This window comes from Musa acuminata, unplaced genomic scaffold (genome assembly GCF_036884655.1).
Source record: "Musa acuminata AAA Group cultivar baxijiao unplaced genomic scaffold, Cavendish_Baxijiao_AAA HiC_scaffold_1072, whole genome shotgun sequence".
In the NCBI taxonomy this organism is placed as follows: domain Eukaryota; kingdom Viridiplantae; phylum Streptophyta; class Magnoliopsida; order Zingiberales; family Musaceae; genus Musa; species Musa acuminata.
This window is the reverse complement of record NW_027021286.1, coordinates 102,089-129,951: the sequence shown is the minus strand read 5'-3', so window position 1 is coordinate 129,951 and position 27,863 is coordinate 102,089. Positions and strand designations below refer to the sequence as shown.

The 27,863-nt window shown below is 37.0% G+C and overlaps 1 protein-coding gene and 1 long non-coding RNA gene across 3 annotated transcripts; one reads left to right on the top strand and one right to left on the bottom strand.

Annotated features, from left to right (window-relative positions):
- The first annotated feature begins 61 nt into the window (after positions 1 to 61).
- On the top strand, positions 62 to 18,489 carry LOC135666108 (L-arabinokinase-like). Of its 2 annotated transcripts, XM_065177648.1 has the most exons (31): positions 62 to 198; positions 714 to 850; positions 1,286 to 1,393; positions 1,495 to 1,563; positions 1,872 to 1,955; positions 2,176 to 2,252; positions 3,905 to 3,971; positions 5,431 to 5,488; positions 5,584 to 5,651; positions 5,734 to 5,796; positions 6,127 to 6,180; positions 6,262 to 6,364; positions 6,450 to 6,559; positions 6,650 to 6,769; positions 7,164 to 7,220; positions 7,876 to 8,048; positions 8,129 to 8,294; positions 9,579 to 9,662; positions 10,251 to 10,376; positions 10,675 to 10,805; positions 10,884 to 10,965; positions 12,707 to 12,794; positions 13,494 to 13,537; positions 13,651 to 13,746; positions 13,831 to 13,907; positions 14,141 to 14,359; positions 14,600 to 14,765; positions 15,484 to 15,555; positions 16,736 to 16,939; positions 17,924 to 18,038; positions 18,149 to 18,489. In XM_065177648.1, the coding sequence occupies exons 2-31, from the start codon at positions 743 to 745 to the stop codon at positions 18,166 to 18,168; spliced, it is 3,009 nt and encodes a 1,002-aa protein (XP_065033720.1). In that variant the 5' UTR covers positions 62 to 198; positions 714 to 742; the 3' UTR covers positions 18,169 to 18,489. The 2 variants fall into 2 exon arrangements, with proteins under 2 accessions (XP_065033720.1, XP_065033719.1); XM_065177647.1 differs by having other exon boundaries at positions 192 to 850.
- A 5,246-nt stretch (positions 18,490 to 23,735) lies between these two features.
- Positions 23,736 to 26,809, bottom strand: LOC135666081 (uncharacterized). Its single transcript, XR_010509688.1, has 3 exons — positions 26,250 to 26,809; positions 26,034 to 26,158; positions 23,736 to 24,031 (listed from the first exon to the last, which is right to left on the bottom strand). It is a non-coding gene; the product is annotated as an uncharacterized LOC135666081 (long non-coding RNA).
- Positions 26,810 to 27,863: the final 1,054 nt, after the last annotated feature.

Sequence of the window (27,863 nt, the reverse complement as noted above, 5' to 3'; positions counted from 1 at the left end):
TATATTATCCTAATCATTGAGTTAACCTAATTAAGACCGGACTTTCGTTGACATTTTCGGCCGACGACCGTACTGGGAAGTCAACTAAAACCTTGCCGAAAGCGCATCTTTCCTAAAATTTTGGAATCGACATCAACATTCGATCCTTTTGGTGTCCCACTTTATCCAAAAACTCTTCTCAAATCCATCATTCGCGAGGTCGGTTGTTTCTTGACTTCCCCATTTCCCCTAATCGTTCTTCTTTCTCCAATCCATTTTGTGGGTTTAAAGGAGATTTGGGAGAGTCGGCTAGCCCATTGCCTGTCCCTCTTCCTCCTCTTTTTAGGGTTCCGAGTCTTGCAGATCTGTTTCCTTTCAGTTTGCCTTTTATTTTCCTCGATCTTGCCGCTTTCTTCGTTCTGAAAACGTGAAGATTGGTTTTTTTTTGGTTGAAACGTAGAGGTATTAGAATGGCCGATCGTCAAGAAAAGACCAATATTTTCTGTGATGTTGGAATCAGCATCAACATTTGATTCTTTTGAAGTCGGTTGTTTCGCCTAATTATTCTTCTTTTCTCCATTCCGTTTTGTGGGTCTAAAGAGATTTGCTAGAGCCGGCGGGCCCATTGTATGCCAGTCTTTCTCCACTTTATAGGGTTCTGAATCTTGCAGATCCATTTCGTTTTCATTTATTTTTCCTCTATCTTGCCCATTTTTTGTCTTGAAAACGTGAAGGCTGGTTTTTTTGGTCGAAACATTGAGCTATGGGAATCGCCGATGGTGGTGGTGGAGTCTCCGCCTCTCGGGAGCATCTTGTCTTTGCTTATTACGTGACGGGTCATGGGTTTGGTCACGCTACCCGCGTCGTCGAGGTGAGCCATCATAGTTCTTGTTATCTGATATTGTAACATTCTGGCTCTATTACTTGTAATGGACGTTCGTAGCGGTCATTTTTCTTGTTCTTCTAATGTTAGTAAGATATAGCTAAAGATGCCACCCTCGACACGATCATGATCGAACCTAGAGGTAACGATGGGCACGGTTGATGCAAAAATTATGCTCTTTTTGGACTTGGAACTTCTGTGGTAAAGTAACTGATGGAATTTATCTTTATGACAAAATAATCTAACTACTATAACTTGGGTAAAATGTGGAGGATTACTGATACCAATGATATTGCATAAACTGTAATATGACTCATGACACAGATATGCCTTGGTGAACCATTGAAATATGTTTGATTGTCTCCTGGGGTAGCATGACAGGTAGCGAGAAAGAAAAATAAAATGCTAGTTCTTTCCTTGCAGGTTGTGTGGCATCTCATTGCTGCTGGCCATGATGTTCATGTCGTAACGGGTGCTCCAGATAGTGTATTTACCAGCAACATACAATCTCCCAATCTCTACCTACGTAAGGTTAGTCTGGAATCTGGATACAAGGATGAATTTGTTCTTAATTTATTGTCTTTGACGTGAGTTTGTTGCAAGTATGTTGCTATGAACCAATTGATTTGTAGGTTTTGTTAGACTGTGGTGCTGTACAAGCTGATGCCTTAACAGTGGACCGGCTTGCATCTTTGGAGAAGGTAAATATAGAGCACTCTGACAAAGGATTGCATATGTTCCCTTTTAGAAATTTTCCCGCCCTAGTTTGCAACTAATTAGTCTCTCAGCAAGCAAAAAATTCAATTGGTTTCTGATCAATTGGGGAAGAGATTTTGTGTTTAGAGGAACTCTATGGATTTTATACTGATAGCATAGCTGCCATTTTAGTTTACTGCTTCGTTAGTTTGATTTCTGATAATTTATTGATTCATTACAGAGAGGTGAGTAAATTGTTAGTGTATGATAGTAAATGTTTAAATGATTTTTTTTTCCATCTTTCTTGATTCAGTATCATCAGACAGCTGTGGTCCCTCGAGCTTCCATACTGGCAGCAGAAGTTGAATGGTTGAAATCCATCAAGGCTGATTTAGTGGTAATTGCAGCTGTCTTTTTGGTCATGATGATCAATATAAACCATGGTGTTTTGCTGTTTTGTGCTATGTATATCTTGGCTACAGCAAATATAATTTTCCAAAATTTCAGTTCTGATAAACTAATTGCTGCTTTTTGATATGATCGTATTTCTTTAAGAGGAACGTTTTCTTTGTCCTCTTAAGTTTATTATTTTACATTGCTATTTCCTGTGGATTCAGGTCTCAGATGTTGTGCCTGTAGCATGTCGAGCAGCTGTAGATGCCGGGATTCGCTCTGTTTGTGTTACTAACTTCAGGTAGGTGAATTTGTTTTTTCTCAAATGATTACAATTTTAACTATAGGTGTTTATTTGCCCATTGTCTTGTTGCTTTTTTGAGAATGTTTATTGTGATTTTAGTCAAGAAGAATTTTAATACGGATTTAAAATGTTAAATAAAGTGGGATGAGGTAAAGCAGAAAGTGGACAAAGAAAAACATTTTAAGTATCAGTTCACTAGGTATCATCCTGGTAGCTGTACCATAATCATGTCAGACTGTTATGAATGACCAACATGGTTTTGACACCAAACTGATTTAATGGCATGCTAGTAATCCATGTATTCATTGTATCATCCCATACAAATATATTAAACAATTCTTAGAATTTTCTTGATGTACCAAGGTGTACTGATATGATAAGGTTCCATTTGGTTACGGCACCAGTGGTATGGCATACTTCAGTACATCCTTGAAAAATAACAGTGATTTAAAAAGCGCTAGACGCCAAGGTCCAAAAACGTCCGAGGCGCTAGGCGCTCGCCCGAGCGAAGCGAGGCGCTAAAATATAAAAATATATAATATAATTAATAAATATAATTATTTAAAATTTTAAATAAAAATATGCTATTAAATTAAGAAAATCTATTAATAGTATTGAAAATTAATCATTTCAAATAAACTTAATATTAACAGTATACTGTATACTGAGCCTGCTGACTTAGAAACAAGGAAGCAGCGGCAGCAACGGCGGCAGTGGGAAAGGGAGCGGGAGCGACGAGCAGCGGGAGGCGCGAGCGGCGACAGCGACAGCGTTTGCGAGCAGCGGCAGCGGGAGCAGGAGCGGCGAGCAGCGGTAGCGGGAGCAGGAGCGATGAGCAGTGGGAGGCGCGAGTGGCGACAGAGGCAGCGTTTGCGAGTAGTGACAGCGGCGAGCGGTGACAGAGGCAGCGTTTGCGAGCAGCGACAGCGGCGAGCGGCGACAACGGCAGCGTTTGCGAGTAGCGACAGCGGCGAGCAGCGAGATCGGGATCGGGAGTGGCAGCAGCAGCGGGTTAGGGTTGGGTAAGGGTTATATCGATTTAGTTGGTTCGATTGAACCAACTAACCAACCGAACCAGGACCGAACCAGACCTAAAATCTTGATTCGGTTGCCTTGGTTTACCCAGGCACTCGCCCGAAGCGCCCAGCGCCTGGGCTCGGGCGAGCGCCCAGGCGTTTGAAGCGCGCCGCCTGGGAGATTAGCGAGGCGCTCGGGCCTCGCCTCGCCTCGCCCGAGCGCCTAGGCGAGCGCCTGAGCGCCTTTTTCAATCACTGAAAAAGAAGTATACAAAATTTTAGCATCGATTGGTATGGTTCTTTCATTGGCATTCCATTATCCCATTGGACTGGTATGTACTATCAATATGATCAGTATGGCCAAGTACATAAATTCATGTCATATCTCCTCTTTGTGCTGATTTAATATATTACATCTGCCTTTAGTAGCAAATTTAGCCGTTGAGAATTAAGTCCTGGCACTTTCTTGTGTTGCCAAATCCAAAATTATTTGGCAATATTAGTGAATAAGGAGAGGCACAACCTAAGAAATTTTGACAATAGAAAAACAAATGTTTGGTACATTTTTTTATTTTGATTTACCTTGAGAAGTGTAGGGTTTTCTTCTCTTATTATCTATGTTTGATTTTGCAGTTGGGATTTTATATACGCAGAATATGTCATGGCTGCTGGGCACCATCATCGATCTATTGTCTGGCAGGTGCTCATTAGGTCTTTTTTTCTTTATTTGTCAGATTAAGCAGAATTTCATTTTTATAGTATCTGGATTTCTGGATCTCCAATGTTATGTTGATTCTTTAGTTTCTGATTTCTTGCTTTTAGAATATGCTGAATCTCCTTATTTTCTTTGTTTTTCCAAAGGACTTTGTTGTCCAAAGAACTTGGGATTAAAAATATTTTCTATTTTCACTTTATATATTGTGTCTTTTCTTTTATCATGATTTTCTTATGTCATTTGATGGACTGCATAAACCATGTCTGCAACTTCATTCTTCTGTGTCAATCCGCTACTTGTTTGTGTGGGGATTTGATGAAATTAATCTATAAAATTACAGAAAGTGAAGAGCAAAAAGAAATTTTTATGGAGAAATTTAGTGTATCAATCTTTTTCGTGTAATAGATAGTGATTACACATATTTATACAGTGATCTTTTCTTTAACTATTTAGTTTCAGATATGATTAGACTCAATAGGTAAGTTATAATTGTCACTTGTTCTTCTCACTTGTGTTGGTTCATTTTTGTGGTTGTCCCTCGATGCCTTCAATGCCTAAAATGCGTTGAAGAAGGAAGAAATTAACATGAACAATGTAGTTGGTTTGAGATGCAGAATCTTTTAGCAACTTTCTTTTACATTTGTAACTGACAGGTTTGCACATTTATAATCATCTTTAAGCAGAACCTTTTATGCGCTAATCCTTGATGCTGTTTCATTTCTGTTCAATTTTTGTCATTTGCAGACTTGATTATAAAAAAATGCAAAACTTGACAGCATTTTTTTTTTATTAAAAACATGATGCAAGGATGATTCAAGGTTGATACTTCACACCTTATTTTGCTTGTAAAAAATGTCTACAGAAAGGAGGATTTCAATGATACTGAAGAACAGGATGGCTCAGAAAAACAATTAACATGAATACATGACTAAAACCATTATACTTTGTTCTATCCCTTTGGGCCATTTATTCACAAAGGAAAATTTTGGGCTATTTAATAACTAATGTCGGAGTCAGACAATATACTTATTCGTATGTGTTGACCAAAATAGTAATGAATTTGTTGAACTAGTCCAATATGTGATATTGCAAGTTATGTCATGATTTGTTCAAGTCCTATATGGGCTACTTATGTCATGACTTACTGCTTCACCTGCAACTTCTATACATTCAAATTTTCTGGTGTCAAAGTTTACTGCTTTTACAAAATGCCGATAATATGTGACATTCTACTGCTTAATTAGACCACATATGCTTCTTATTTCTTAATATCTTAGCAATGCATTTTGTTTTATACTAAAACGATAGGATATGACTGTATCTTACATCAGTCCAAAGTAAATAGTTTTCTCTGCCTATGGGAGTAGCTATGTATTCTTTCAATCTCATCTTGCTGTAATATTATATCTCAACATCACAAAGTATGACTTAAAAATTTATGCAGATAGCTGAAGATTATTCTCACTGCGAATTTTTACTCCGACTTCCTGGATATTGCCCTAGTATGTAAAATGAATTGCCATAAATTTCGTAGTTTTTTTTCAGCACTTTCACATTGCTTTGTTTATTACTGTGAATTTGCTTTTGTTACCTGCAGTGCCTGCTTTCAGGGATGTTATTGATGTACCTTTAGTTGTTAGGAGTTTACGCAGATCAAGATCTGAGGTTGGGCAATAAGTGATGTATAATGATCTTTCATAACATTAGCTCATCTTCTAGTTCTTTGACATTGTTTTTTTTCTGTCAGGTGAGAAAAGAACTTGGAATTGGCGATGATGTGAAAGTAGTTATATATAACTTTGGGGGACAGGTTAGTTTAGCAAAACTCACCTACTGTTTTGTCTTCTTGTTGTTAGGACCAACTTGTTAAGATTTTTGGAATTATTTTTTAATTTTTAAAAGGAAAATGACAGTTGTTTTTTGTATCTCCCATAATATTTTCTCCTAAATACCAGTAATTAATTATTTTTACACTCTCTTAGTTGCATAATTACTGGAAGTTTTATTAGAAACTTGGAAATTGAATTTTCTGGTCAGATCATTCCTGTACTTATGATACTTTGTAAGAATTATCTTTATGCTCAAAATATCAGAAGTTATTTTCTTTGACACTGTGGTGGTTCTTATTGTTCTCTTCCAGCCAGCAGGATGGAAGCTTAAGCAAGAATGGTTACCAGCTGGTTGGTTATGTCTGGTATGCTCATGTTTGAGTTATTAAGGTAGCTTTACGCTTTAGTTTAAGTTGTATTTCATATGATGTTCTATGTTTGTGAAGGTCTGTGGTGCATCTGACAAACAAGAACTACCTCCAAACTATGTAAAGCTTGCAAAAGATGCATATACACCTGATTACATTGCTGCTTCTGACTGCATGCTTGGTATTATGAATATTCATGTAATATTGAATATCTGGTAGAACATTGCAATTTTGTAAATTTTCACTATTTATTTATTTATTTGTAGGGAAAATTGGATATGGTACTGTCAGCGAATCCTTGGCATACAATTTGCCGTTTATTTTTGTACGCAGAGATTATTTCAATGAAGAACCATTCTTGCGCAATATGCTCGAGGTTGAACAAGTTCCTGTAGAACTATTTGAGAGTTTTACAACAGTATATCTCTTTATCAATGCATCTATATCTTTTTCTTGTTGTAAGCAGTATTATCAGGGTGGTGTGGAGATGATCAGGAGGGATTTGCTCACTGGAAGCTGGACACCTTATCTTGAGCGTGCACTTACTCTTAAACCATGCTATGAGGCAGACATTAACGGTGGCGAGGTACGCTTTTATATATAATTGATCACAGCAGATTTAAAATGCCATTTGTTGTCCTATTCTATCGTCATACTTATTATAAAAGAATTGGTTCTAGCAAAAGTGAATGAGGGAAGCTGATTAAGGAGAGCAGCTTGATGTGTGGATATACATTGCGTTGGATGAGAATAACAGTGATATGTACTGATAAAGTTTATAATTAATTTTGCCACAAGAAACAAAACATGAGTTTATATGGATGTTCCTGAAGGGAATTCTTCCAAATGTATCAGACTATCAGCTGCTTAAGACTAAATTTGGTTCATTAAGACATATCTTCTTTACTGAATAATTGCTTTGTCATTTTTATTTTCTATGTTCCACTTCAAGTTAAAACTAATTCATGCTTTAAATTCAGGTGGTAGCTCGCATACTGCAGGATACTGCTAATGGGAAACATTATGTTTCAAATAAGGTATACATTTTATTTTTAAAGAATATTGACTAAAATATAATTATAAATTTTATTGTTCTAATTAGTTTTGGTGTTGTTCAGAAATGTTGACTAATAACAATGCTTGTAGTCAACAAATCTGAAGGGTGTGGGTTATATTGGAATGAAGATTCTGTAATAAAGTAGGATTTTCAAATGAAATTTTAAGTGGTGTAGCTATGCATTAGCTTTCTGTGGAGGTTGTTTCTTTGGATTTTCCATTGCAACTACAATTTTAGATTCTAACTCATTTAACTCAAAGTTTGTTCTTTTCATTTGTCCAGATGTGATGGTGTCAAAGTTTCTTGGCTACACTTGCAGTGCAAGCATTTTCATGCTTTTCTCTAGTTCATAAGATCACCCTAGATTCAAGGCATTTTAATCAAGTAAATTGTAGCTTGACACATACCTTCAAGGCTTCAATTATAGAGATTATGTTTTTAAAATCATTTATTTAACTATGTAGGCCTTTGTAATCACTGGAGCATCCTACTTCCATTGGTTGCTGATTCTAGGATTAATTTAAAATATTCACATCAAGCTTTCTTTTTGGTGCTTCCTTCTTTTCTAGTTATGCCAGACCCTGTGATTTATGAAACATCCTGATTTGTTTTTCTTAATACATCTGCAAATGAAGTTGAGTGGAGCAAGGCGATTGCGTGATGCCATAGTGCTTGGTTATCAACTACAAAGAGCTCCAGGCAGAGATATAGGTGTACCCGATTGGTATTCTTTGGCTGAAAATGAAATTGGTCTTCGTGCTGTATCACCTATGACTGAGACGAATGATGAAAATTTTCTTGTGGAATCGTGAGTTCTATGCTTTTGTAAATGAATTCATGCTTTCTAATAATGTTGACTAGATTTGGTTGATCTTGTACTGTTGGAAGATGCTTTGAGGACTTTGATATACTTCACGGGGAATTGCATGGCCTACCTGATACGATGGCTTTTCTAAAGAGCTTATCAGGACTTGATAGTATAACTGACTCGAAGAATCCTGAGAAGCGCCAAATGCGAGAGCGCAATGCTGCTGCTGCACTATTTGACTGGGAGGTTTTCAGCTGGCTTACTCCTTGCTCCTTTTTTGTTATTTGAAATCATTCTCTTTTTTAGCATTAGCAACAGCTACAATCTTAAGGTTCTTGAGTTATGCCGTTTACTTGTCTCTGCTGCATAAGATGCAGCACCTAGTTCTCAATTGGAAGTTTGGAGTTGATGACCAATAATTCCTAATATTTATCATCTCGAGTGTTTTTTGCTGTACAAAACACACTGCCAAAGGAGAATGTAATTGTGTTTGCATAAGTCAGAAACATGGTTTTCAAGTTTCATTCTTAAAGTTTTTTCTGTTCTTTTGACTGTCTTTTGGTGTTTTAAGCCTAGTTGTTCTCTTTGCATATTTTATAAACACTTAGAGCTGCAGACACCTTTCCTATTTGTTCAATTTCAAAATTTCTTTGATCAACTATAATCGCATTAATTGTTCTGCAACCCTTGTAAACAAGCCTGCATCTCTTATTTTTGTTAACCAGGTGCAGGTACATTTCTTCTAATGATATTGGTTTATAAACTACTTGTTAATTCTTATGCATCCACATTACAGAGTTTTTTTTTATAATTATTTTTTATATTTTAAAATATCAAATTGCCTATCTTAAGCTTGAGTTTTAAAAAGTGCAATGTTGGCATTGGTTAAATGACACTGTATATACCAGACCTTGTATATAATAGGCATGCTTAAGTAATTAAGTTTAACCCACATCTTATAGATGCATATGGGTATCTTATGAAAAGTTGTATATACATGCACATCCTTGTGCATGTGTATGCCACACAAGGTTCGCCGTACCATACCGTACCAGCATTTTGACTCAGGCTCGGTATGGTACGGTACCGATGTATCGGGGCGGTACATCAGGGTGTACCGAATAATTTTATATTTTTCATACTATAGCAGTGCTACAGTATAGTACTGTATAACTGTAACAGCGTTACAGTATAGTACTATAGCACTGTAGCAGTGCTACGGTATAATACTGTAGTACTGTAGCGGTACTGGGCGGTCCACGTACCGGTAACCTGTCGGACCGGTACGTACCACCCGGTACGGGCGGTACGTTTCGGTATGGCAGACCTTGATGCCACATCTCATAGTTATCAATGGTTATATATTCATGCACAACCTCATGCATGCATATTCCTGTGTTAATGTGAATATGGAAGAGTTGTTAGAAATGGATTTTAGAGTGGCTATGTAGGAAAAAAATAAGATGAGATGACTGAAGTGCCATTCAGTTGCTGATTATTGAATTTTTTCCTCTCTTTTGATGATTGTAGGAGGACATTTATGTGGCAAGAGCGCCTGGAAGGTTGGATGTAATGGGAGGAATAGCGGATTATTCAGGAAGCCTTGTATTGCAGGTGAAAATGATGGCTACTAATGCAACATACTTTTGTGTTCTCACCCATGCTGAACTGATTACAATAGATCCATTACTGTAGCACCTTTGAGAACTCAGATTCATTTTTCAGAAGAGTGGGTTAACTATTGGGAAAGAGTCCAATTTCAGTGTATTTTGGAGACTATGAAATGCTGAGAACATACATATGCAACTTCTGATTTATTTATATTTCCTAAAACACATGGTTATATTTTTATTTCCTAAATTGATTTCCATGATTCCAGTATGTTTTCTTTATACATTTTGGTGGTTGTTTTTTAATTTTTCTTGAGTGTATCATCATCTTCATAATTTCCTTCTAAATGACTAAGCCTAAGACTTCTCCGGAAAAAAATAGAATGAAATTAATAGAAAATGTGCAGAATATATATGAGCAAGGATTTATTTAGTCATTCATAATGGTCAAGCTAGTATTAGAAAATGAGCACTTCGTTATTAATTTAGTCATTCATAATGGTCAAGGATTTATTATTGAGTAGATAAATGTCCATTGCATGTCACACCATTTTCACTCTTGTGTAAAATTTTGTGATTCCCTTTGTCTTAGATGCCTATTAGAGAGGCCTGCCATGTTGCTGTTCAGAAGAACCATCCTAGTAAGCAAAAGCTCTGGAAACATGCTCAAGCAAGGCAGCAGGCAAAAGCACACGGAGCTATTCCAGTCCTGCAAATTGTAAGTCACTTAACTAAACTTTTTGGTAAAAGATTTTTGTTTACTTGAACTTACAGCACAAAGAAGGCTGGATAAACTTTGACTACAAAATACTTCTATTATACATGTAGCTTACTGAAGTATCATTAAAACCTTGCCTTATGATTGTATTCATATTATTCAGCATATTTTTTGGTTGTGAATAAATATTTACTTTTCTTGGGTTTGTTTTTTTTTTAATTAAATATTGATTGCATGTTCCTGTCATTTCAGATTGAAAATATCAAGTAATTCTGTTCTTTGCTTCTGTTTGATTTAGGTATCATTTGGGTCTGAGTTGAGTAACCGTGCACCAACTTTCGACATGGACCTCACAGATTTGATGGATGGCGAGCGACCAATGTCATATGAAAATGCTTGCAAGTTTTTTTCACAAGATCCTTCTCAGAAGTGTGATAAATTTATCCTTATGAGTGACTTTGATTTTCTAGTCATTCTCTGTTTCACTAATATATTTTGTCATTTCAGGTGGGCAGCATATGTTGCTGGAACAGTTCTTGTTTTAATGACTGAGCTTGGTGTAAGATTTGGTCAAAGTATAAGCATACTGGTAAGTGTTTGGAAAGGAAAATCTTCCATGTGTTGTTTGATCGAAAATATTAAATAAAACAAGTGCTTTGGCATGTTTTGTGGTGTTGAAGAACTGTTTATGATTCATATGCATAATAGGGTTAGTGAATATGACAGTAGCTCTTCTGTTTTCTCCTCCTACTTTTCATTCACAAATAAGAGAACAAACTTTTCAGATTGTCAATAACCGCCATATCAGAAAAGGGAAAATTTTGGGTTTACCTAATGGCATGTCCCATATTGACTGTACATATTTGGCATGGTATCTGTGGTGGAGTCTAATTTTATATTTTTCATTCTCTTACAGCATCTCCGCAATACTATGTCCACATGGATCAGAATAGCTGTGGTGATTATTGCTAGGAATCATCAAGAATGTAGAATGTTGCTTATGATATTAACCCAATTTTCAAAGACTTGGTGAAAATGTTTAGGAAGATATTGTAATATTTGTGGGCATGAGGACAATGTTCTCTTGAACTAAGTGATCATGTATGCATTATTTTAGAATTTAGATGCATCAGACTTTGAGGAGGTACTTGGTGTCAAACAAAGATTTAGGAAGTGTCCTTTTTGTTAATGATATGATTGATGACCATTCTACGTTGTTATTCCTTAAGATAGCAATGCATCATACATATCTTTCAAGATCTCTTGCTTTGATTATTAAGATCCTTAAATATGGTTTTTCTTGCTTTCGAGGACTTTTTCCTCATTTTCCTTTATGTCTATTTTCACTCTATTCCTTAGCACAGAGAGAAAGACTTGGTGTTAGTGTTTTTAAAAGCGCCAAGCGCCAATGTCCCAAAATGCCCGAGACGTTAGGTTCTCACCTAGGCACTTGCCTGAACGAAGTGAGATGTTTTGGAATATAAATATATAAAAAACATATACTATGATTGATAAATATTATTTTAAAAATAAAATATGACATTAAATTGAAAAGCTATAAAGTACCAAATCACATAGTCCATCTCCTAATAACAAAAATGTTGAAAGACTCAAAATAATAAAGTTTTACATCAAATTCAATCAGTATTATAATCATCATTCTTTAGATAATTGTATTTCCAACTAAGATACTTGAGTTTTTTCATGAATCTTTCAAGTTACTTTGTACATTTGTCATTATTTCTGAAACCCTAATAATAGTTCTAAATAAATAGAGATTAACAGTGCTAAATAGAGATTAATAATATTTCTTAATAATGATTAACAATGTTAAATATGGATTAGTAGTTATAATTAGGGTTAACAGTTCTAAGGATTAATATAAGTTTTAAAGGATTAATAGTGTTAACAGTTCTAACAGTGCACAGTAGGGTTAACAGTTTAATGGGTTATGGCTTTGTTGTTGTTGTAGATGTATTGCTATCTACCTATGCCAGTAAACTTGCATTGCAGCCAGACAGTAAATTGTATTGTTTGCTGAAGTGTAATTGTGAAATGAGCTTGTCTATCATTCTTTATAGTTTATGCTAACTTTTGGATGTAGAAAAACTGAAAAAGGCTTTTTTACAACCTGAATGATCTTCAATGGTATATTATAGGCTTGAATATCTAAAAGTTCACATGCTTATATAAAATGCTTATATTATAAAAGTTCACATGCTTCAATGGTATATTATATGATAATAAGCACATTGCTTTTTTTACATATAAAATGATAGATGTTCCTCTCTGAAGGCCTAATTTATTTTCTGATTTAATTTTTATGTTAGGTTTCTTCTGCTGTTCCAGAAGGCAAAGGTGTCTCTTCTTCTGCATCAATCGAAGTGGCTACCATGTCTGCGGTTGCAGCCGCTCATGGTTAGTTTTCTTGTTTATTCTTTATTTCTGACTCTTTCTGAAAGCCAACTACTTTATTAGCTCATAGTTATTTTTCTAAACCATATATGGTTGTCCTTTCTCGTCATTTTGTGAAAACCAACTAATTTGTTTCTTGAAATTTGAATGCCTATCTTGCTTCTTCACTTCAATAATTGTAAGTTCGTCAGTATTTTGTCTGTGAAATAGATAGTTGGATCATGGATGTAGATCAAGAATCTAAGATTATTGCTTTTGAAAATAATCTTCTTTAAGCATCATTTGTAGCAATGTTAAATCGTATTTTTATTTTATCTGTCAAATTGCTCTTAGTCTATATGATGATTCATTGGGGTTACCATGCATAGCATGCATTCTGTCAGAAAATGACATGTCCATCAACATTCAATGAAAATGCACTTGATTTAGACAATCATATTCTTACCCTTATATGGATCAATGTATGAATTACTTGGGGTTTTTGAGCTATAATTTTTTGGAACCTAAACTTATTTCCTGATATGGTTGTCACCATGTATTTTTTATCAGTCTCAATCTGCAGTTGGCTTGTTTATCTGGCCTAAAATACTACCTGCCGAACACTAGACATTCTAGATACATGTTTAAAATGAAGCCCTATTCTGCAGTTCTCATGTCCTGGATATTTGAACCTTATGCCTGAAAATATTTTGCTATTTGTAGGATTGAAAATTGATCCAAGGGATCTTGCATTGCTTTGTCAAAAGGTACGACCATGTTGACAGCCACTCCAATATAATACGATGTTGAAATTATCATTATAGTGCATTGAATTTGATAAGCTGCACCTTCTTGTTACTAATAAATTAATACTAAGCAGGTTGAGAATCACATTGTCGGAGCTCCTTGTGGAGTGATGGACCAAATGACATCTGCTTGTGGGGAAGCTAACAAACTGCTTGCAATGGTTTGCCAGGTTTGCATCATTTGTATTCCAGGTCTCTAGCTATTTATTTGGAGTTTGTTCTTGTATATCACTTAGCATATTCATCTCATGCAGCCTGCAGAGGTAAAGGAGCTTGTCGCAATTCCTACTCACATCCGATTCTGGGGTCTGGACTCTGGAATTCGACACAGGTATGCAGCTTATCTATCTTTCTTTGAAGATTCTTCACCAGCCAAATATAGAGAGTTGAAATTCTCAAATAGTACCAAGCTGAATTAGTCTAAATGCTTCATTGGTTTATTTTTGCTATATTAACTGATTCCTAGAGTTTTATTAACTTTATTATAGTTCTTTTTTCTAATGGGCTGGAATGGAATGGGAAGTATGAGGTTGATGACTTTCTAACAGGTGCTTGTACATGCAGTGTTGGCGGGACTGATTATGGATCTGTGAGGATCGGTGCCTTTATGGGACGCAGGATGATAAAGTCTGAAGCCACTTCTTTGTTATCAAACTCCCTGGCCAATGTGAATGTTTCCCACAATGTTGACGGAATGAATTCTGATGACTATGAAGAGCATGGCATTGAGCTGCTTAAAGCTGAAGCTTCATTGGATTATTTGTGCAATCTATCAACACACAGGTAGGCTTCATGTAGATGAGATTTTCATTTTGAGTAATAATTTCTGGATTGCATCTCCTTTTATGTATCACAACTAGATGCCTTATACTACTTTTCCTGGCCTATGAAGAAAACTGTGCTCATCTTTCCCGAGCCCTAATTGTGAATAGTTATACATCAAAGTTAGGGAAAAATGTGTATCTTGTAAATTGTAATTGCTTTGAGAATGAATAATGTGTCCGTTTCATTTTTCTATTTCAGATATGAAGCTTTGTATGCAAAGAGGCTTCCAGAATGCATAAATGGCGAGACATTCCTGAAGAAATATGATGATCACAATGATACAGTAACTGTGATTGATCCGAACTGCACCTATGGAGTCAAGGCTTCTACTAAACATCCCATTTATGAAAATTTCCGTGTAGAGGTAGGTCCATGCTAATCGGTCCATTATGTGTGTTTTTACTGGTACTGTTTTAAACCTTTTCTGCTTATTAGCATGTACTGGTAGATGCTGGCTCTTCATGCATGATTGCTATGCAGTTTGAGAACTAGATGATAATGCAATGACCATGTGGATGAAAGAAAGCATGTTAGATGGGAACTACAGTTTGATCGGGGCTATTTTCTTATACACTAAAGCTTTAGAAAGATGTAAAGCCTATATTGTCCTTCGAGTCTAAATGATGGTATTCTCGTAATGTTCTAACGCAAGCTATAATAACACTTGAACAGGAAGAAGATAATTTTTAGAACGGAAGTGGGAAATATAAGTTTCAGTGAGATGATTGTGCAGAAGTTTTCCATAATTTTCAGACTGATTCCATCTGTGTGTGCTGAAAATAATAGAGAAAAGCATGTTATGGTTGCATGGTTGGTGAAAGCTTTAATTTATATTTTATTGTTCAAACTGATTTCATTCCATAAGCATGAGTCTTCTCCTAGTAGGCCAATGAAATTTATGAAACTCAAGTTCTCATTTTGTCTATCATTGCAAATGTAATAGTGAAGGTGTTTAACAAATGTGCCTGCATAGTCCCCATTCTGAACATTTTTAGGATGGTGTTCTTTACCAAGTAATTTAATATTTGTTTAAAGGTTAAACTGATTACCGTTTGCTTTTCATGGTACCTTGATGTATCAAGGCCTTCAAATCCTTGTTAACGGCAGCGAAAACAGATGAGCAACTTTCTTCCCTTGGAGAGCTTATGTATCAGGTACATTTATGCACTCCTTCAGCTTCATATTCTGGTTTTTGTAAATAATGGATGATACACTTCAATCCCTACTCATGGAGCTAGAAGAGGCTATGAAATGTTGCACTGCAGCCAAGGGAATTTATTTTTGCAGAGTGTGTAATTGTCATTAGTAATTTCTCTCAGTGATTTCAATAGGTGCTCGGGCGCTCGCATAGGTGCTCGGGCGAGGCGAGGCGAGGCCCGAGCTCCTCGCTTCAAAGAGGCCTAGGCGGCGCTCATCCGAGCCCAGGCGCCGGGCGCTTCGGGCAAGCGCCTGGGTTAAACCAGGCGACCGAACCAGATTTTTAGGTCTGGTTGGTCTCCGATGCTTTAGTTGGTTCAATCAAACCAACTAAATCATCGATATTAGGCTCCCTCTCGCGATTTCCCTGACTTTCTCAACCCTAACACTCGCGATTTTGCTGTCGAGATTTCTTCTCCGCTGTCCCTGCTCTCTGTTACCGCTACCACTGTCGTCACTCGCTGTTGCTGTCGTCGCTCGCCGTTGCTGTCGCCGCTTCCGCTGCCGCTGCCGCTTGCAGCTCCCACTCTTGCTGTCGCTCGCCGCTCCCGCTCCAGTTACAGTTGTCGCCTGCTACCACTACCATTGCCTCAACAGCCTCGGTCTTCTCACACTCTTCTCACTATACTGTTAACAATATATTAACAGTATACCGTTAACTGTATACTAATAATAGTAATTTTTATTTATTAGATTAATAATATATTATTTTGATTTTAATACAATTAATTTTTTATTTATTTAATATTATATTTTTATTTAAAAAATAAAAATATACTATTATGATTTATTTATTTATTGTGATTTTGTACTTGATTTTTAAATTGAATAACATTTTTTATTGAAATAATTATATTTATTAATTATATATTTTTATATTTTAGCGTCTCGCTTTACTTTGGCGTTTTTGGACCTTGACGCCTAGCGTTTTTTAAATCACTGATTTCTCTATGATGTTCTTTTAGGAACTTTTTTCCCTATTAATGATGCAAATGTTATATATATTTTTTAATTTATCACTTAAGGTCAGTTTCCATTATATGGTTGTATGCAGGATTCACCAATTAAAAATGTTGCTGAGTTTCTAATTATGATATGATGTTAAAATAAATACTTTTTTATTTTGTCTTGCTGCAGTGCCATTACAGCTACAACGAGTGTGGGCTTGGCTCAGATGGGACAGATAGACTTGTCAACCTAGTGCAAGAGATGCAGCACCGTAAATCATCTCATGATGGGAGTACTAGCTTATTTGGTGCCAAAATCACTGGTGGAGGCTCTGGTGGTTCTGTTTGTGTTATTGGAAGGAACTGCATTCAAAGTAGTGAAGAAATTCTTGAGGTAATAACTACTAGGTTTTAGGAATATTTGAAATTATTTGAATCTGTATAGGAAAGAAGATTCCATCTCAAAGTGGCTAATAAAAGGCAAGAGCTAGAATATGGTTGCAACTTAGACCAACCATCACCTAGCACAGTCATTAAGCGTAAATTATAATTCTTAGAGGATGCATAAATTATAATTCTTCAATATAAAATTGCAAGGCTGTAATATGATTTATTTTAAATGATTTTGTTGTGTTTAACAATGCTGTCCTGATTGTGTTTCTGATCAAGTGGATGGAAATAACTAACTGCTTTTCACTAAAAACTTTTGCTAACTTGCGTCTATATTTTATTTAAAGTTTCTCTTGCATTTTGAGTCTCATCAACTTTTGGGAATAATGTTAATATAACATTTTTCAAACTTTGCTCATTCTTCAGAACTCGTGGCCATGTTGGTGAATTTTTTTTTGTCATTACTCATCAGACCTATCATATTGGTATGCAAACCCTTCTGGAAAGTAATTGAAATAGTTTCTGCATTTGGGTCCATCTGTGGTGGTTCAACCTACCACTGTGTATTGATAAGTTTCTTAAGAAATAATTCTTCGCCTAGCGAATTGCTTGCTATTAAGTTCCACAACCTGCTTTTAGGTCACCATTATTTGCTGCAGTATCTGAATCCATTTTAAGTTTCAAGTGCTTAAAAAATCATAGTTTATCAGCACTTGAGATTCAGATCAGAAGAATGTTATTGACAAAAAAAAGAAGTCAATAGGTTATTCATACTGTTGGGAAAGAAATATTATTATAGTGCTGCTGTTAGTAACTTTGCTTTATCTTTGTTGTTACCATAATTATTACCATAACTATTTTGTCCTTGTGGCAACCTTTAACTCGTTTGGTATTATGAATAGTTCAAAATGCTATTCATCCTCTTGGAGAATAGTTGTAGTTCATGCATGCCAATTTGATACTTATGCAAGATGTTGGGAATCTTCAGATTCAGCAGAGGTATAAATCTGCAACGGGCTACCTACCCTTCATTTTTGAAGGCTCATCAATGGGTGCTGGAAAATTTGGATACTTGAAAATACGTCGGCGGCCATCCTCAGCAGGTGCTCTTCTGAGAAAATAAGACAAATGTTTCTTGGCGCCATTGATTTTTCTGGTGTAATAAATAGTAGACTTTAATGTTATGCTGATGATATTGTTTTGTTGTTTTCAGTGGCACCCACCAATATCTGAGGTTGCTGACCTTCGGAGGAACCAACTAATTGTCATCATGAATCAAGCCTAGGGCTTTATAGAATGTTAGTGTACGAACGGGTCGGTTGAAACCCATCAATCTTGAGATGATCCATATATAACATTTCTGGTTATATTGAAAACTCGATCACGATGCAATAATTCCATATCGAATACAGTGTCCTCTGCTGCTTCTCACTAGCCATTATATTGTTAGTTCTATCTATGTTTATATTCAAGACAACAAGTTCTTTTTCATGCTCTGGTGTAATATATTGATAATAAAGTTGGTTCAAATGATCTGGAAAATTTGATATTTCACCATGAGTTCAGAGGCTATTAAGATATTATTTTCTCCCCATATTCTAGTGTTAATAAAGATTCTTCATTGCAGCAGCAAAAAAAGACTACCAACCCTCAAACTCAACTAATAACTCTGGTAATATACAAAGAATATCGAAGGAGGGAGGTATGTACGCCATAGATCTACGGCACTGCCTGAATGATGTTAATGTCATCACTGTTAACAACCTCATTGTTCATGTCCTGTAAATTGTGGAGTGGAGGTTTTCCTCAGTTGCACCATCCTTTTTGTGTTCAGAATCCCTTGGTTTATGCTGTGTGCTCATTTCACAAATTAATACAGGTTTTCTTCAAGTTGAAAGTTTAAAGATTTTATTACTGCTATGGGAAAAAAAGACATCAGTACAATATGTTTTCTGTGAATCTGAATGATACAGAGTTTGGAAAACAAATAGCAACAAGTTGATATGATGTTGTTTGAGTTTTGAGGTGAACTATAGCATTGTTTCCAAAGCCCAATCTGTCATTGTGTTTCATGTCACAGGGATTAGAGTAAAAGATGAATGTGGCTTAGGTTGCTTGTAGTCTGTCATCCCACTTGCACTGGGACCCACAACTTTTGTTTTCCACTGGAATCTATTCAGCACTATCAATTCAGAGAGGTCTTTTGCTTCAAAAAAAAAAAAAAAAAAATTTCAGAGTTGCATGGTGTGGTGCTAAAGTGGACATCATATATTGGTGTCAAATCCTGAGGCCTTCTTCAACCCTTTTTTCCCCACCATTCAAAGCCACAATGAGAGGGCATGAGGAATGGAACCAAAAGTGTGTCACTTGAGCCTAAAGGCACTCTCACCAGGGCACATGATAAATCTTCATATCTTCAGATAGATTCTAATCCATTGAAAAGGCCAGCAAAAAAGTAGATGCTGGAAGCTCTTTTTGGATAGAATTTGCCAACAGCCACTCCACCCACCCACTTTCCATGCCCAGTTTCATGAGCTCAGTTGATATCCACCATCCAATCTGATCTTTTAGCCACAAGGAGGAGAATATGTGGGATTTGGATGTATCTCCAACCATGCATCATTCTGTGTCCAAACCGATGTTGACATGGTCTGAGTCATCCAACACCATTAGCTACAGTCATGGGAGACATGCATCTTATCCAAGTTGCAATGTGTTCTCTTGTGTTCTTTTTTTTCCTTATTTTGGGCCAAGGAAATTTTGGATATGAACCATAATATTCCACACATCTTAAATCATCCTTGGTCATCAAATCTGTCTTATTCTTCAGGATTGTAGCAAGAGAGAATAAATTTGTACAAATTTCTTTGAGAAATATGTTCAATTACAAATATGAATGACTTCTATTATGAAGGAGTGATCCTAATTTTTCAAAAAATACTTATGAATTGTGTAAGATTTTACAAGGGTTGTTGAAGAATGTTGTTGTTGTTATTGTGGTTGGTTGCTGGTGGTGTTAGGCATTCATGACTTGGTTATGGCTTGTCACACTCTTTGTGATGTCTAATCTTAGTTGTGCTTGCTTTGTGCAGATGTTGGGTTTTCATCACCTAACTGTGATGCATGTCTCTTGCCAAAGAGATTCCCACTACAAATAAATGCCAGTTATGGGTTTCAGGGCCAATCTTGAGCCTCTCTCTCTCTCTCTCTCTCTCTCTCTCTCTCTCTAATAGTGAGAGGAAAAAAAAAGAAGATTAGATTGTGCTAAAGCTCTTAAATGTTACCCCGTTACATGAATAAATTCTTTCACAAGATTCATGAAATCGATCCCAAATAATTAGAATTTATAATATTATTATTTTCATACAAGAATAAATTCTTGATTGAGCATCCCTTGTCCATTTGCAGCAGCATAGAGCCACCATTCAAGGTCAACATCTAGACTTGGATAAGCCCTAAACCCTATTATCATGTTAAAGAAAATGATTTTTACCATAGTTAATCTAGTCCAGTTGGTCCCCTGCTGCAGTGATTGCTGCAGATAAGAATCAATCAAACAGGTGGGACAGATCCTGCTGTGTCTTCTTGCTGCTCAGGCACTGTTCCACATTGTCTGAACTTGAAATGTCCACTTCAAACAGTTGGGGAAGAGATGGACTCCAGAACCAGCCTTGAGGTGATGTGGTGGTGTTGTGGTCTGAATCAGATGAGCTGGATCTCTTGCAGCTGGGGGGATGCATGAGAGTTGGTCGTGCTTACATCTCACACTAAATGCTCCTTGGATTTATCTGTCTGTATCTTTCTTTAAGCATATGTCTGAAACATCAAAGTTTTGCCACTGTTGTCATCTGTAGGATTAACAATGACAGTCGACTTCCTATGTACTCTGATCCTTGCACTAGATGAAGTCCAAAAGACTTACAATGATGATGGAAAGGGTTACATGGAATGCAAGCATACACAATACCTATGGGATAGTGAGTATTTTTGGTTCTTGATCAAACTTAGTTACAGAGTGGTAGGGGAAATACATATGAATTCTATATTTGCAAGAAACCAGTTCAAAGGGAAAGATCTCAAGTACAGCCTCAATGATTCTTTTTGAAGACATGAATTCAAGGGAGTCCATACATTGGAGTTGAGATGCATCTGTTGACTAAAAACTCATATCCTTTTCTGTTTCCTCTGCATTTTAGTTCAACAAGTATCAAGGTTGATGAATTTGACCTCTCGAGTAAGTTGAGCAGTAATCTATGAAGCTCATGACTAGATTAAACTTCGGCAACTCTTTCAGCTCTAATCATCCTGCAGAAGTTTGTTTTCTGCTGTAATCATGGAAGCTTGATCCTTGCCTTTACAAGGAATGTTCTCCAACCACAACCACCTCAATCATCTTCAACCAGCTGCAGAAAAAAAAAAAAAATCAAATCATCAATTAACACAGGTTCGGAGGCCCCCCATATACCACCATTGACTAAAAGAAAAAGAACTACTTTATCATATAGTAGATCTACTTCATCAAGCAAGAATTGGTTAATGTACTAAAGCAACAGTTAGGAGGCTGTTTATACTCAAAAAGACAAATGGATAGGTGTCCTTTTACTCATGAAAATAGTTCTCCCTGTGTAAAGAATTTTACTTCAGCACCACGACAGACTCATTCAATCCCTTTTGATGATATGGCACAGAAGAGGTCAGTCCCTTATGCACAAGGTGGTCCAAAGGTCTACCCCTTTATGATTGTGATGATAATGGATCATGAAAGAGAATCTTTCTTCACATCTCCTTGGGTCCATAATCATGTCGGCCACCTAATTTGCAATTGACAGCACTTGATTTACTCCAATGATCCCCCATCATCTCATTACATTTCCTCTTTAATACTGATGATCTCATATACTTATCTCAAGTTCTTACAATGCTTATCTCTATCTTTATATGATCCAGTCATGCATGTTCAAGTTAGGTTAACTACAAAGCTATAAACACAAGTTTAGCATCAGTTCCCAAACCTTAAAGCAACAAAACAAAGGACTTTGACTGAGATACCATGTGCACTAACTCTGACCAGCTTTGGTATATAATATGAACTTATGAAGATTAGGTTTTCCAACTCTTCCTCTCTGATTTCACAATAATAGTTCCAAAAGTCATCCTCTCTGCATTTAGTCAGCTTGTTTCATGCTCAAGGGTCTGTGGTACCACCAGAAGACTGGTAACAATTAGGTCTCACTTCAGGAGACATGATACATTGAAGTGTCCCCTTGAGGGGCAGCCAAAGGAGGGGCAGACAAAGGATAACTGTAATCAAAGGGAAATTATATAACTTAGCTGCTGGTGATACAACATACAGCACTGTTGTTTAATCTCATTCTAGGAACTTAAGTGTAGGTCAAATGGTAGCAGCTGAGGATTAAGCTTGTTGGTATTCTTTTCTTTTCTTTCTTCCTGTTGGTATTCATGTAGACCAACTTGATTCCAAATCAGTAAACAATTTGCCAACAGCTATTTTTTTTGTGTCTGCCTCTGTTAACTTAAATGTTTTGCTTAAGCTTGGAAGACACTCTTATTAGTTTTTGTTGTCAGTGTCTTTTGCTTCCAAGCATCATTTACCTTCTTGAAGAAGTGTGTGATTATATTCATTATCTAAAGCTTCTAATTGAATTGAGCTAAAGGTAAATGTTGTATTAACAGTTGTATTCTGCTTTATATATACCAAATCCAACATTTCCTACATTACTTTATGGTTTGATCAAATTGCAAGGAAGTAGGAGGGGTTTGTGTTGACCACTGAGGCCATTAGTTGCATCCAGTCTCTCAATATGGAAATTTGTGTCTACAGAAAAGCAAATTGTTGACTTCATTCTGACATGATTCATTTGGTCAATTAATAGAGATTGTATTTATTCTGGTTTAATCATCTGAAAATTTTTGTTTTCTTAATCAGCCATGTCAAAGCTGTGTTAGTCATTCTCAACCATTTCAACAACTAGAAAGGTCACTGGAGGAAAATAAAAATAAAAACATCATAATGAAAAAATGAAAATGACACATATTTCAGCATTTTGACTTATGGTTTATCAAGACAATGAAGAAAAATATTATCAATGAAAAGCCCTGACAAGTGTTGAAAAGCATGCTGATTTAACTATAATGCATTCAGAAAATGATAAAGCTTTTCCAAATGTTAAGTACAAATCACATTCTTCCACTAAGTATATAGGTTGATGTGGATCGGTGTGCAGACAGATGAAGGAAAGGGCAGAAGTAGGAACCACAGTTTCATCCACAGATATACATTGATGCTGATGCTCAAAGATTTTATTCTGTATTAACAAAGTACCTAACACACAAGATCAATGTATAAGATCAAGATTTTATACATTGATGTGGACCAAATTTTATACTATGACAACGAAGCTTAACATACCAACATGATCATTTTATTCTCAACTTAGCATTATATGTCAAATTATCAAGTTTTTTTAAAGAGTAACATAGCATCATATAGTTAAAGAAATCATTTGAATTTCCAAGGATTTCATATAGTTAAGGAGCTAGTCTTCACAAATTTTGCAAAACAGCAAATCCACATGTAGATATTATTTTGCAGACAACATAAAAACCCTGTTCTTTTGCTTTGGATATTGAAAGCTGAGTTTTTCTTTTTTTGGTATTATACTCTGAGGTTTATTCTCACACATATGTCCACCTACATGTTGACTAGCTAAACAAAAATTTTGATGTGTAGATATTTAATGGCATCATGAGAGATATATGAATTATTTTTTCCCAAAAAGTAAAAAGGAAGAATTTGTTTTCACAGTTGTCTTGAACATAAGAAAATGGTAGGGAAGGGTTCACATATGGGTGTAGATTGCCAAGCTTCTTTAACTAGTAGAAGGTTCATACTGCAACAGCACACAAATTTGGGAACTGAATTGCACAGGATAAGGATGGACTGAAACTATGCCTTGTGGTGTCTTCTGAGCCACTCATTCACCATAACAAAATCCAAGGAACCCAATCAACTTACAATTTCTTGTCTTCATAAGCATAAGTTGATCCAACAGTACTTTCATTTCTCACATTTTATCTGCAAAGAACAGAAGATTCAAGAATAAGTACATGACACTGAAAGTAGAGGTTTATCTAATTTATGATTGGTTATGATTTTCAAATGTTTACAGTTAAAATTAAAAAATATATATATTTCAGATAAGCAGAAACCATCGCAGACAGGGAACTGAGACAGTAAGATCATCTTCCAAGAGTAATCTTACTGCATGTCCGCTGACTTCATGCAGAATATTACTGTCTACCGAAAGCTAAACCAACTGTAAAAAGATGTCGGCCCTTGAAGCCTTTGGAAGGTGGCCAGTTCAATCACCATCCAATCAATCATTTCTTCCTCCCCACTCTACAATTGTACACTAAAGAGGTTGTTGAATTCTGTGAAGCCACCCATGCTGCAGGGGATGGCGATGGTGTCCCCAGAGGCAAGAACAGTGCATGGTCAAACTCACATGGCATCTGCTTTGTGGTGCTGTAGCTGTCCAAAGAATATGTAATAATCTTTTAGGCATCTGATGTTGGTTGTGAATTCTTTTTTCCTTTTTCTTGTTCTTGTAGCCACTGTTGCACCAAAACCATGTTCTTGACAGAACGGATGCCTTTAAAGAAATCAAAATGAATTGTACAAGTGGCAGATAGAAAAAATGATCATGGAAATGTGGGAGGCTTGTGGGGTAGAGTTAAAACTACAGAACAGATAAATATATGAGCAAAAACAGAGAAAAAATGAGTAAATAATACTGCCAAAATGGACTGCAGCAACAGAGTGTGTTTGATAGATGGGGTAGAAACGTTGCGATCAAAACAGCTGGTACAGGTCAAGAAGCCACTGATTGACCTTATCAACACCCAACCATGTAGATCAACTCACTGCACATACCTACCTTCTGTCTGCAAGAGAGCACTGAACTCCATGTGACATGTTCGATACTTTGTACCAGCAAAAGTACTGCAATTTGTGGTTGTAAACTCATACATATCCGTGGCATTAGCTAAAACATCACATCAAAGAAACATCTTTTGGTGGATAGTAAGCCATTGATGCTCGACATTAGATGTTAACAAGGGCATGTTCAGAGGATGCGAAGCATTTATCGACTAAGTTGTCATGCCAAGGGACTCTTCTACACCTTACTATTGGTAACAGCAATTGTCCTTGCTTGTAAGATCCATCCCTAATTTCAGCAATATGTCTTTTAGTTTGAGAAATTACTTGTGAGATGAAAAAGAAACTGAAAGAAGGTTTTAGTATGAGCACCAACATAATGTATTGGGATGATCTGAACCTATAATCTATGAGGTGCAGTAGAATAATGCAAGCAAAAGCTAACATTAAGAGATTTAGGTGGTTCACATTCTTCCAGCATCAAACTAGCTGTACACCTCTCTGATTAAGATTCCTTGAAGATCCTAAAGGGGATATGGCCTCTCTAATATATATTTATCAACCATTCATGCACAAGAATCAAAGGCTTCATACTTAATGCAGTTAAGAAGGTGCTTAGAGGAAGCTTCCTGGTGAAGTTCCAAGAAGTTCATGCATCAACCCTCCTAGTTAAGCTATATGTAACTTTCTATTAAAATAATTGAATTATGTGGTACTCTCTTTTACTCTCTTTTCTTGTTTATGTTTCTAAAATGAAGGGTACATACAAATGTAAACACTTTAATGGCATTATTATCAACTGCATTTTAAAGTTCACCAAGGATCCCAAATCTGTACTACCATGGCATGCATTTTTTATTTTATTTTATGATACAACCATTAAAGCGTGGACCATAAATTTGATGATATTATAATCACTAGCACCTTTTCTTATACTCTTCTTCTTCTTCTTCTTCTCAATCCCAAGCATGCCTGTGAGTGATATTATTAGCTACTTGCACATGAGTTTGGAATCTCCAAAGCATCTTTATCATTGTTCTAGATTGGTGCCAATATCATTTTATGGCTGACGTAGATGGATATTTTAGAACACATTATATATCCATATATGTTGTAGCATAGGAAAGGTTATACATACAAGTGAATCTTGGAGTTGCAATTCTCATTGCTAAAAATTCTTTCTTGCAACCGAGGAAGTCTTCTCCCATTTCTATTAGATGCGTTTACTATTTCTTCTCTGCTTGTGTGAGAACCAAACATGTCCTTCAAGAAAAAAAAAGGTAAAAAGACCATTTTTAGGGCCAACAAGTTAGAATCATATCTGATGTTTTTTAAGCTTAAATACCAAACCCACCATCAAGGAACAAACTGCGATGGATGTGGAAGCATCAACCTCTCCGTACTTGTTGTTCTGCCTACTTGCTTCTTCTTCTTCTGCACAACATAAAATAGCATTAATATTATCGCATCCAAGCTTTTGTCTTCGGTGACGTATTCACCGGCACATGACATCTGATACACAGCAGACATGTTAGGCGACACTTATCTTTATTTTCTCTCCGTGCTTCCCCTCCGAGCTTGAGACGGAACAGAGACAACCACTGTTTGCTGGCACTGGTCATGACCCCCACAGCCATGCGGACAAGCATGGCCGTCCTCTCGCGGTCACAAGGGAACACCTCACTCTGGGCTCCACGGACCCCGCCGCAGCAGAGACAAAACAGAGGAGCAGGGCTTCTTGCTTCTCCTCGGCGGCATCAACCGTCTCGTCTCGCTTTGCGCGATTCGGCTTGTACGAGCCGGTCCGGCCTGATCCCGATACCGGACGAGCCGGCCGTCCCGGCGGTCCAGAAAAGGACCGACCGAGCTGGGTCCCGCGTGGGCCAGGTTCGGCCTCCAGCCCACGACGCACCTTCCCGGGAAATGAGTGCGCCCGGGCCCACCTTTCCCCACTCTCGCGCCTTAAATACAGCGAATTAAAGATTAAATTATTGTTTCTCTTTTTCTCTCTTTCCGCATAAAAGGGGGAATGTAACATAAGCAACCTTTTTTTTACACGTACTTGTCCCCACCGTATTACCTTCTTTTGATTGGCAAAAGACATACCCAACCAATGGAATTGCAGGTAGATTTATCGTGTAACTTTTACGGGTAGAAGAAGTATTTTCATATTCGGTCGGCAGTCCCATCGCCGTCACACGAGGACGCGCCGAATAATACGCGCCACGTCACCGAGGGACCTAATTAATTAACGATGGCCAATTCGAGGATTAAACCTAATCAGACCGCATAGTATATTTTATTTACGGCACGTGATGGTGGCCGCGTTCGACGTCGGCGTGGTGGCGGCCGCTTTATTCCTCGCGCACGATCACCCTCGTCCTCGCACTTATTCACAATCTTGCCATCCTCTCGTTACACGTATGAAATGTGTTCCCTCGGCAAACGGAAGCAGCGAATCGCAGGCTACGATTTAGAACTCCCCCGTTAAGCAGTTCTCGTGCATTGATCTTTGACATATCTTAACATGCCACAAAAAGAGATGCCAGATTTAAAGCCTCAATGATTCGGGTTTTTGGAGGAGTTGGAGGTGAGCAATTAAGGAAGAACTGCACATCTGTTACTGCTGTCACCAAACATGGCATGGTGGTTGTAATGACGAGGGCTAACACGCTTAAAAAAGAAACCCCACTCCTTTGTCGACACGTGTCCACAAAAAAAATCTCCGATGATAGGTCACTTTCGCAAACAAAATCTCTTTCCCCAACCCGTTATTTCCGGTCTCACGGTTACCATTCTTGTCATAGGATGTTGGGCGGGCCCCAGAAAGGGGTGGAGTCGTGGTGCATTTAAGTGGTCGGAGTAACACGTAAAAGAGTCAGGTCGGGTCGGGCCGTGGTTCAATTGTCGACGAGCCCCTTCCCAACCGACAAAATTGCGCCAGGGGTCCTCCGACCGGACCGTGCTG

Coding starts and splice junctions, on each gene's coding strand:
- LOC135666108 (XM_065177648.1), top strand. CDS start 743: ATGGGAATCGCCGATGGTGGTGGTGGAGTCTCCGCCTCTCGGGAGCAT. Junction 7,221..7,875: donor AACATTATGTTTCAAATAAG/GTATACATTTTA, acceptor CTGCAAATGAAG/TTGAGTGGAGCAAGGCGATT. Junction 13,538..13,650: donor TTGCATTGCTTTGTCAAAAG/GTACGACCATGT, acceptor AATACTAAGCAG/GTTGAGAATCACATTGTCGG.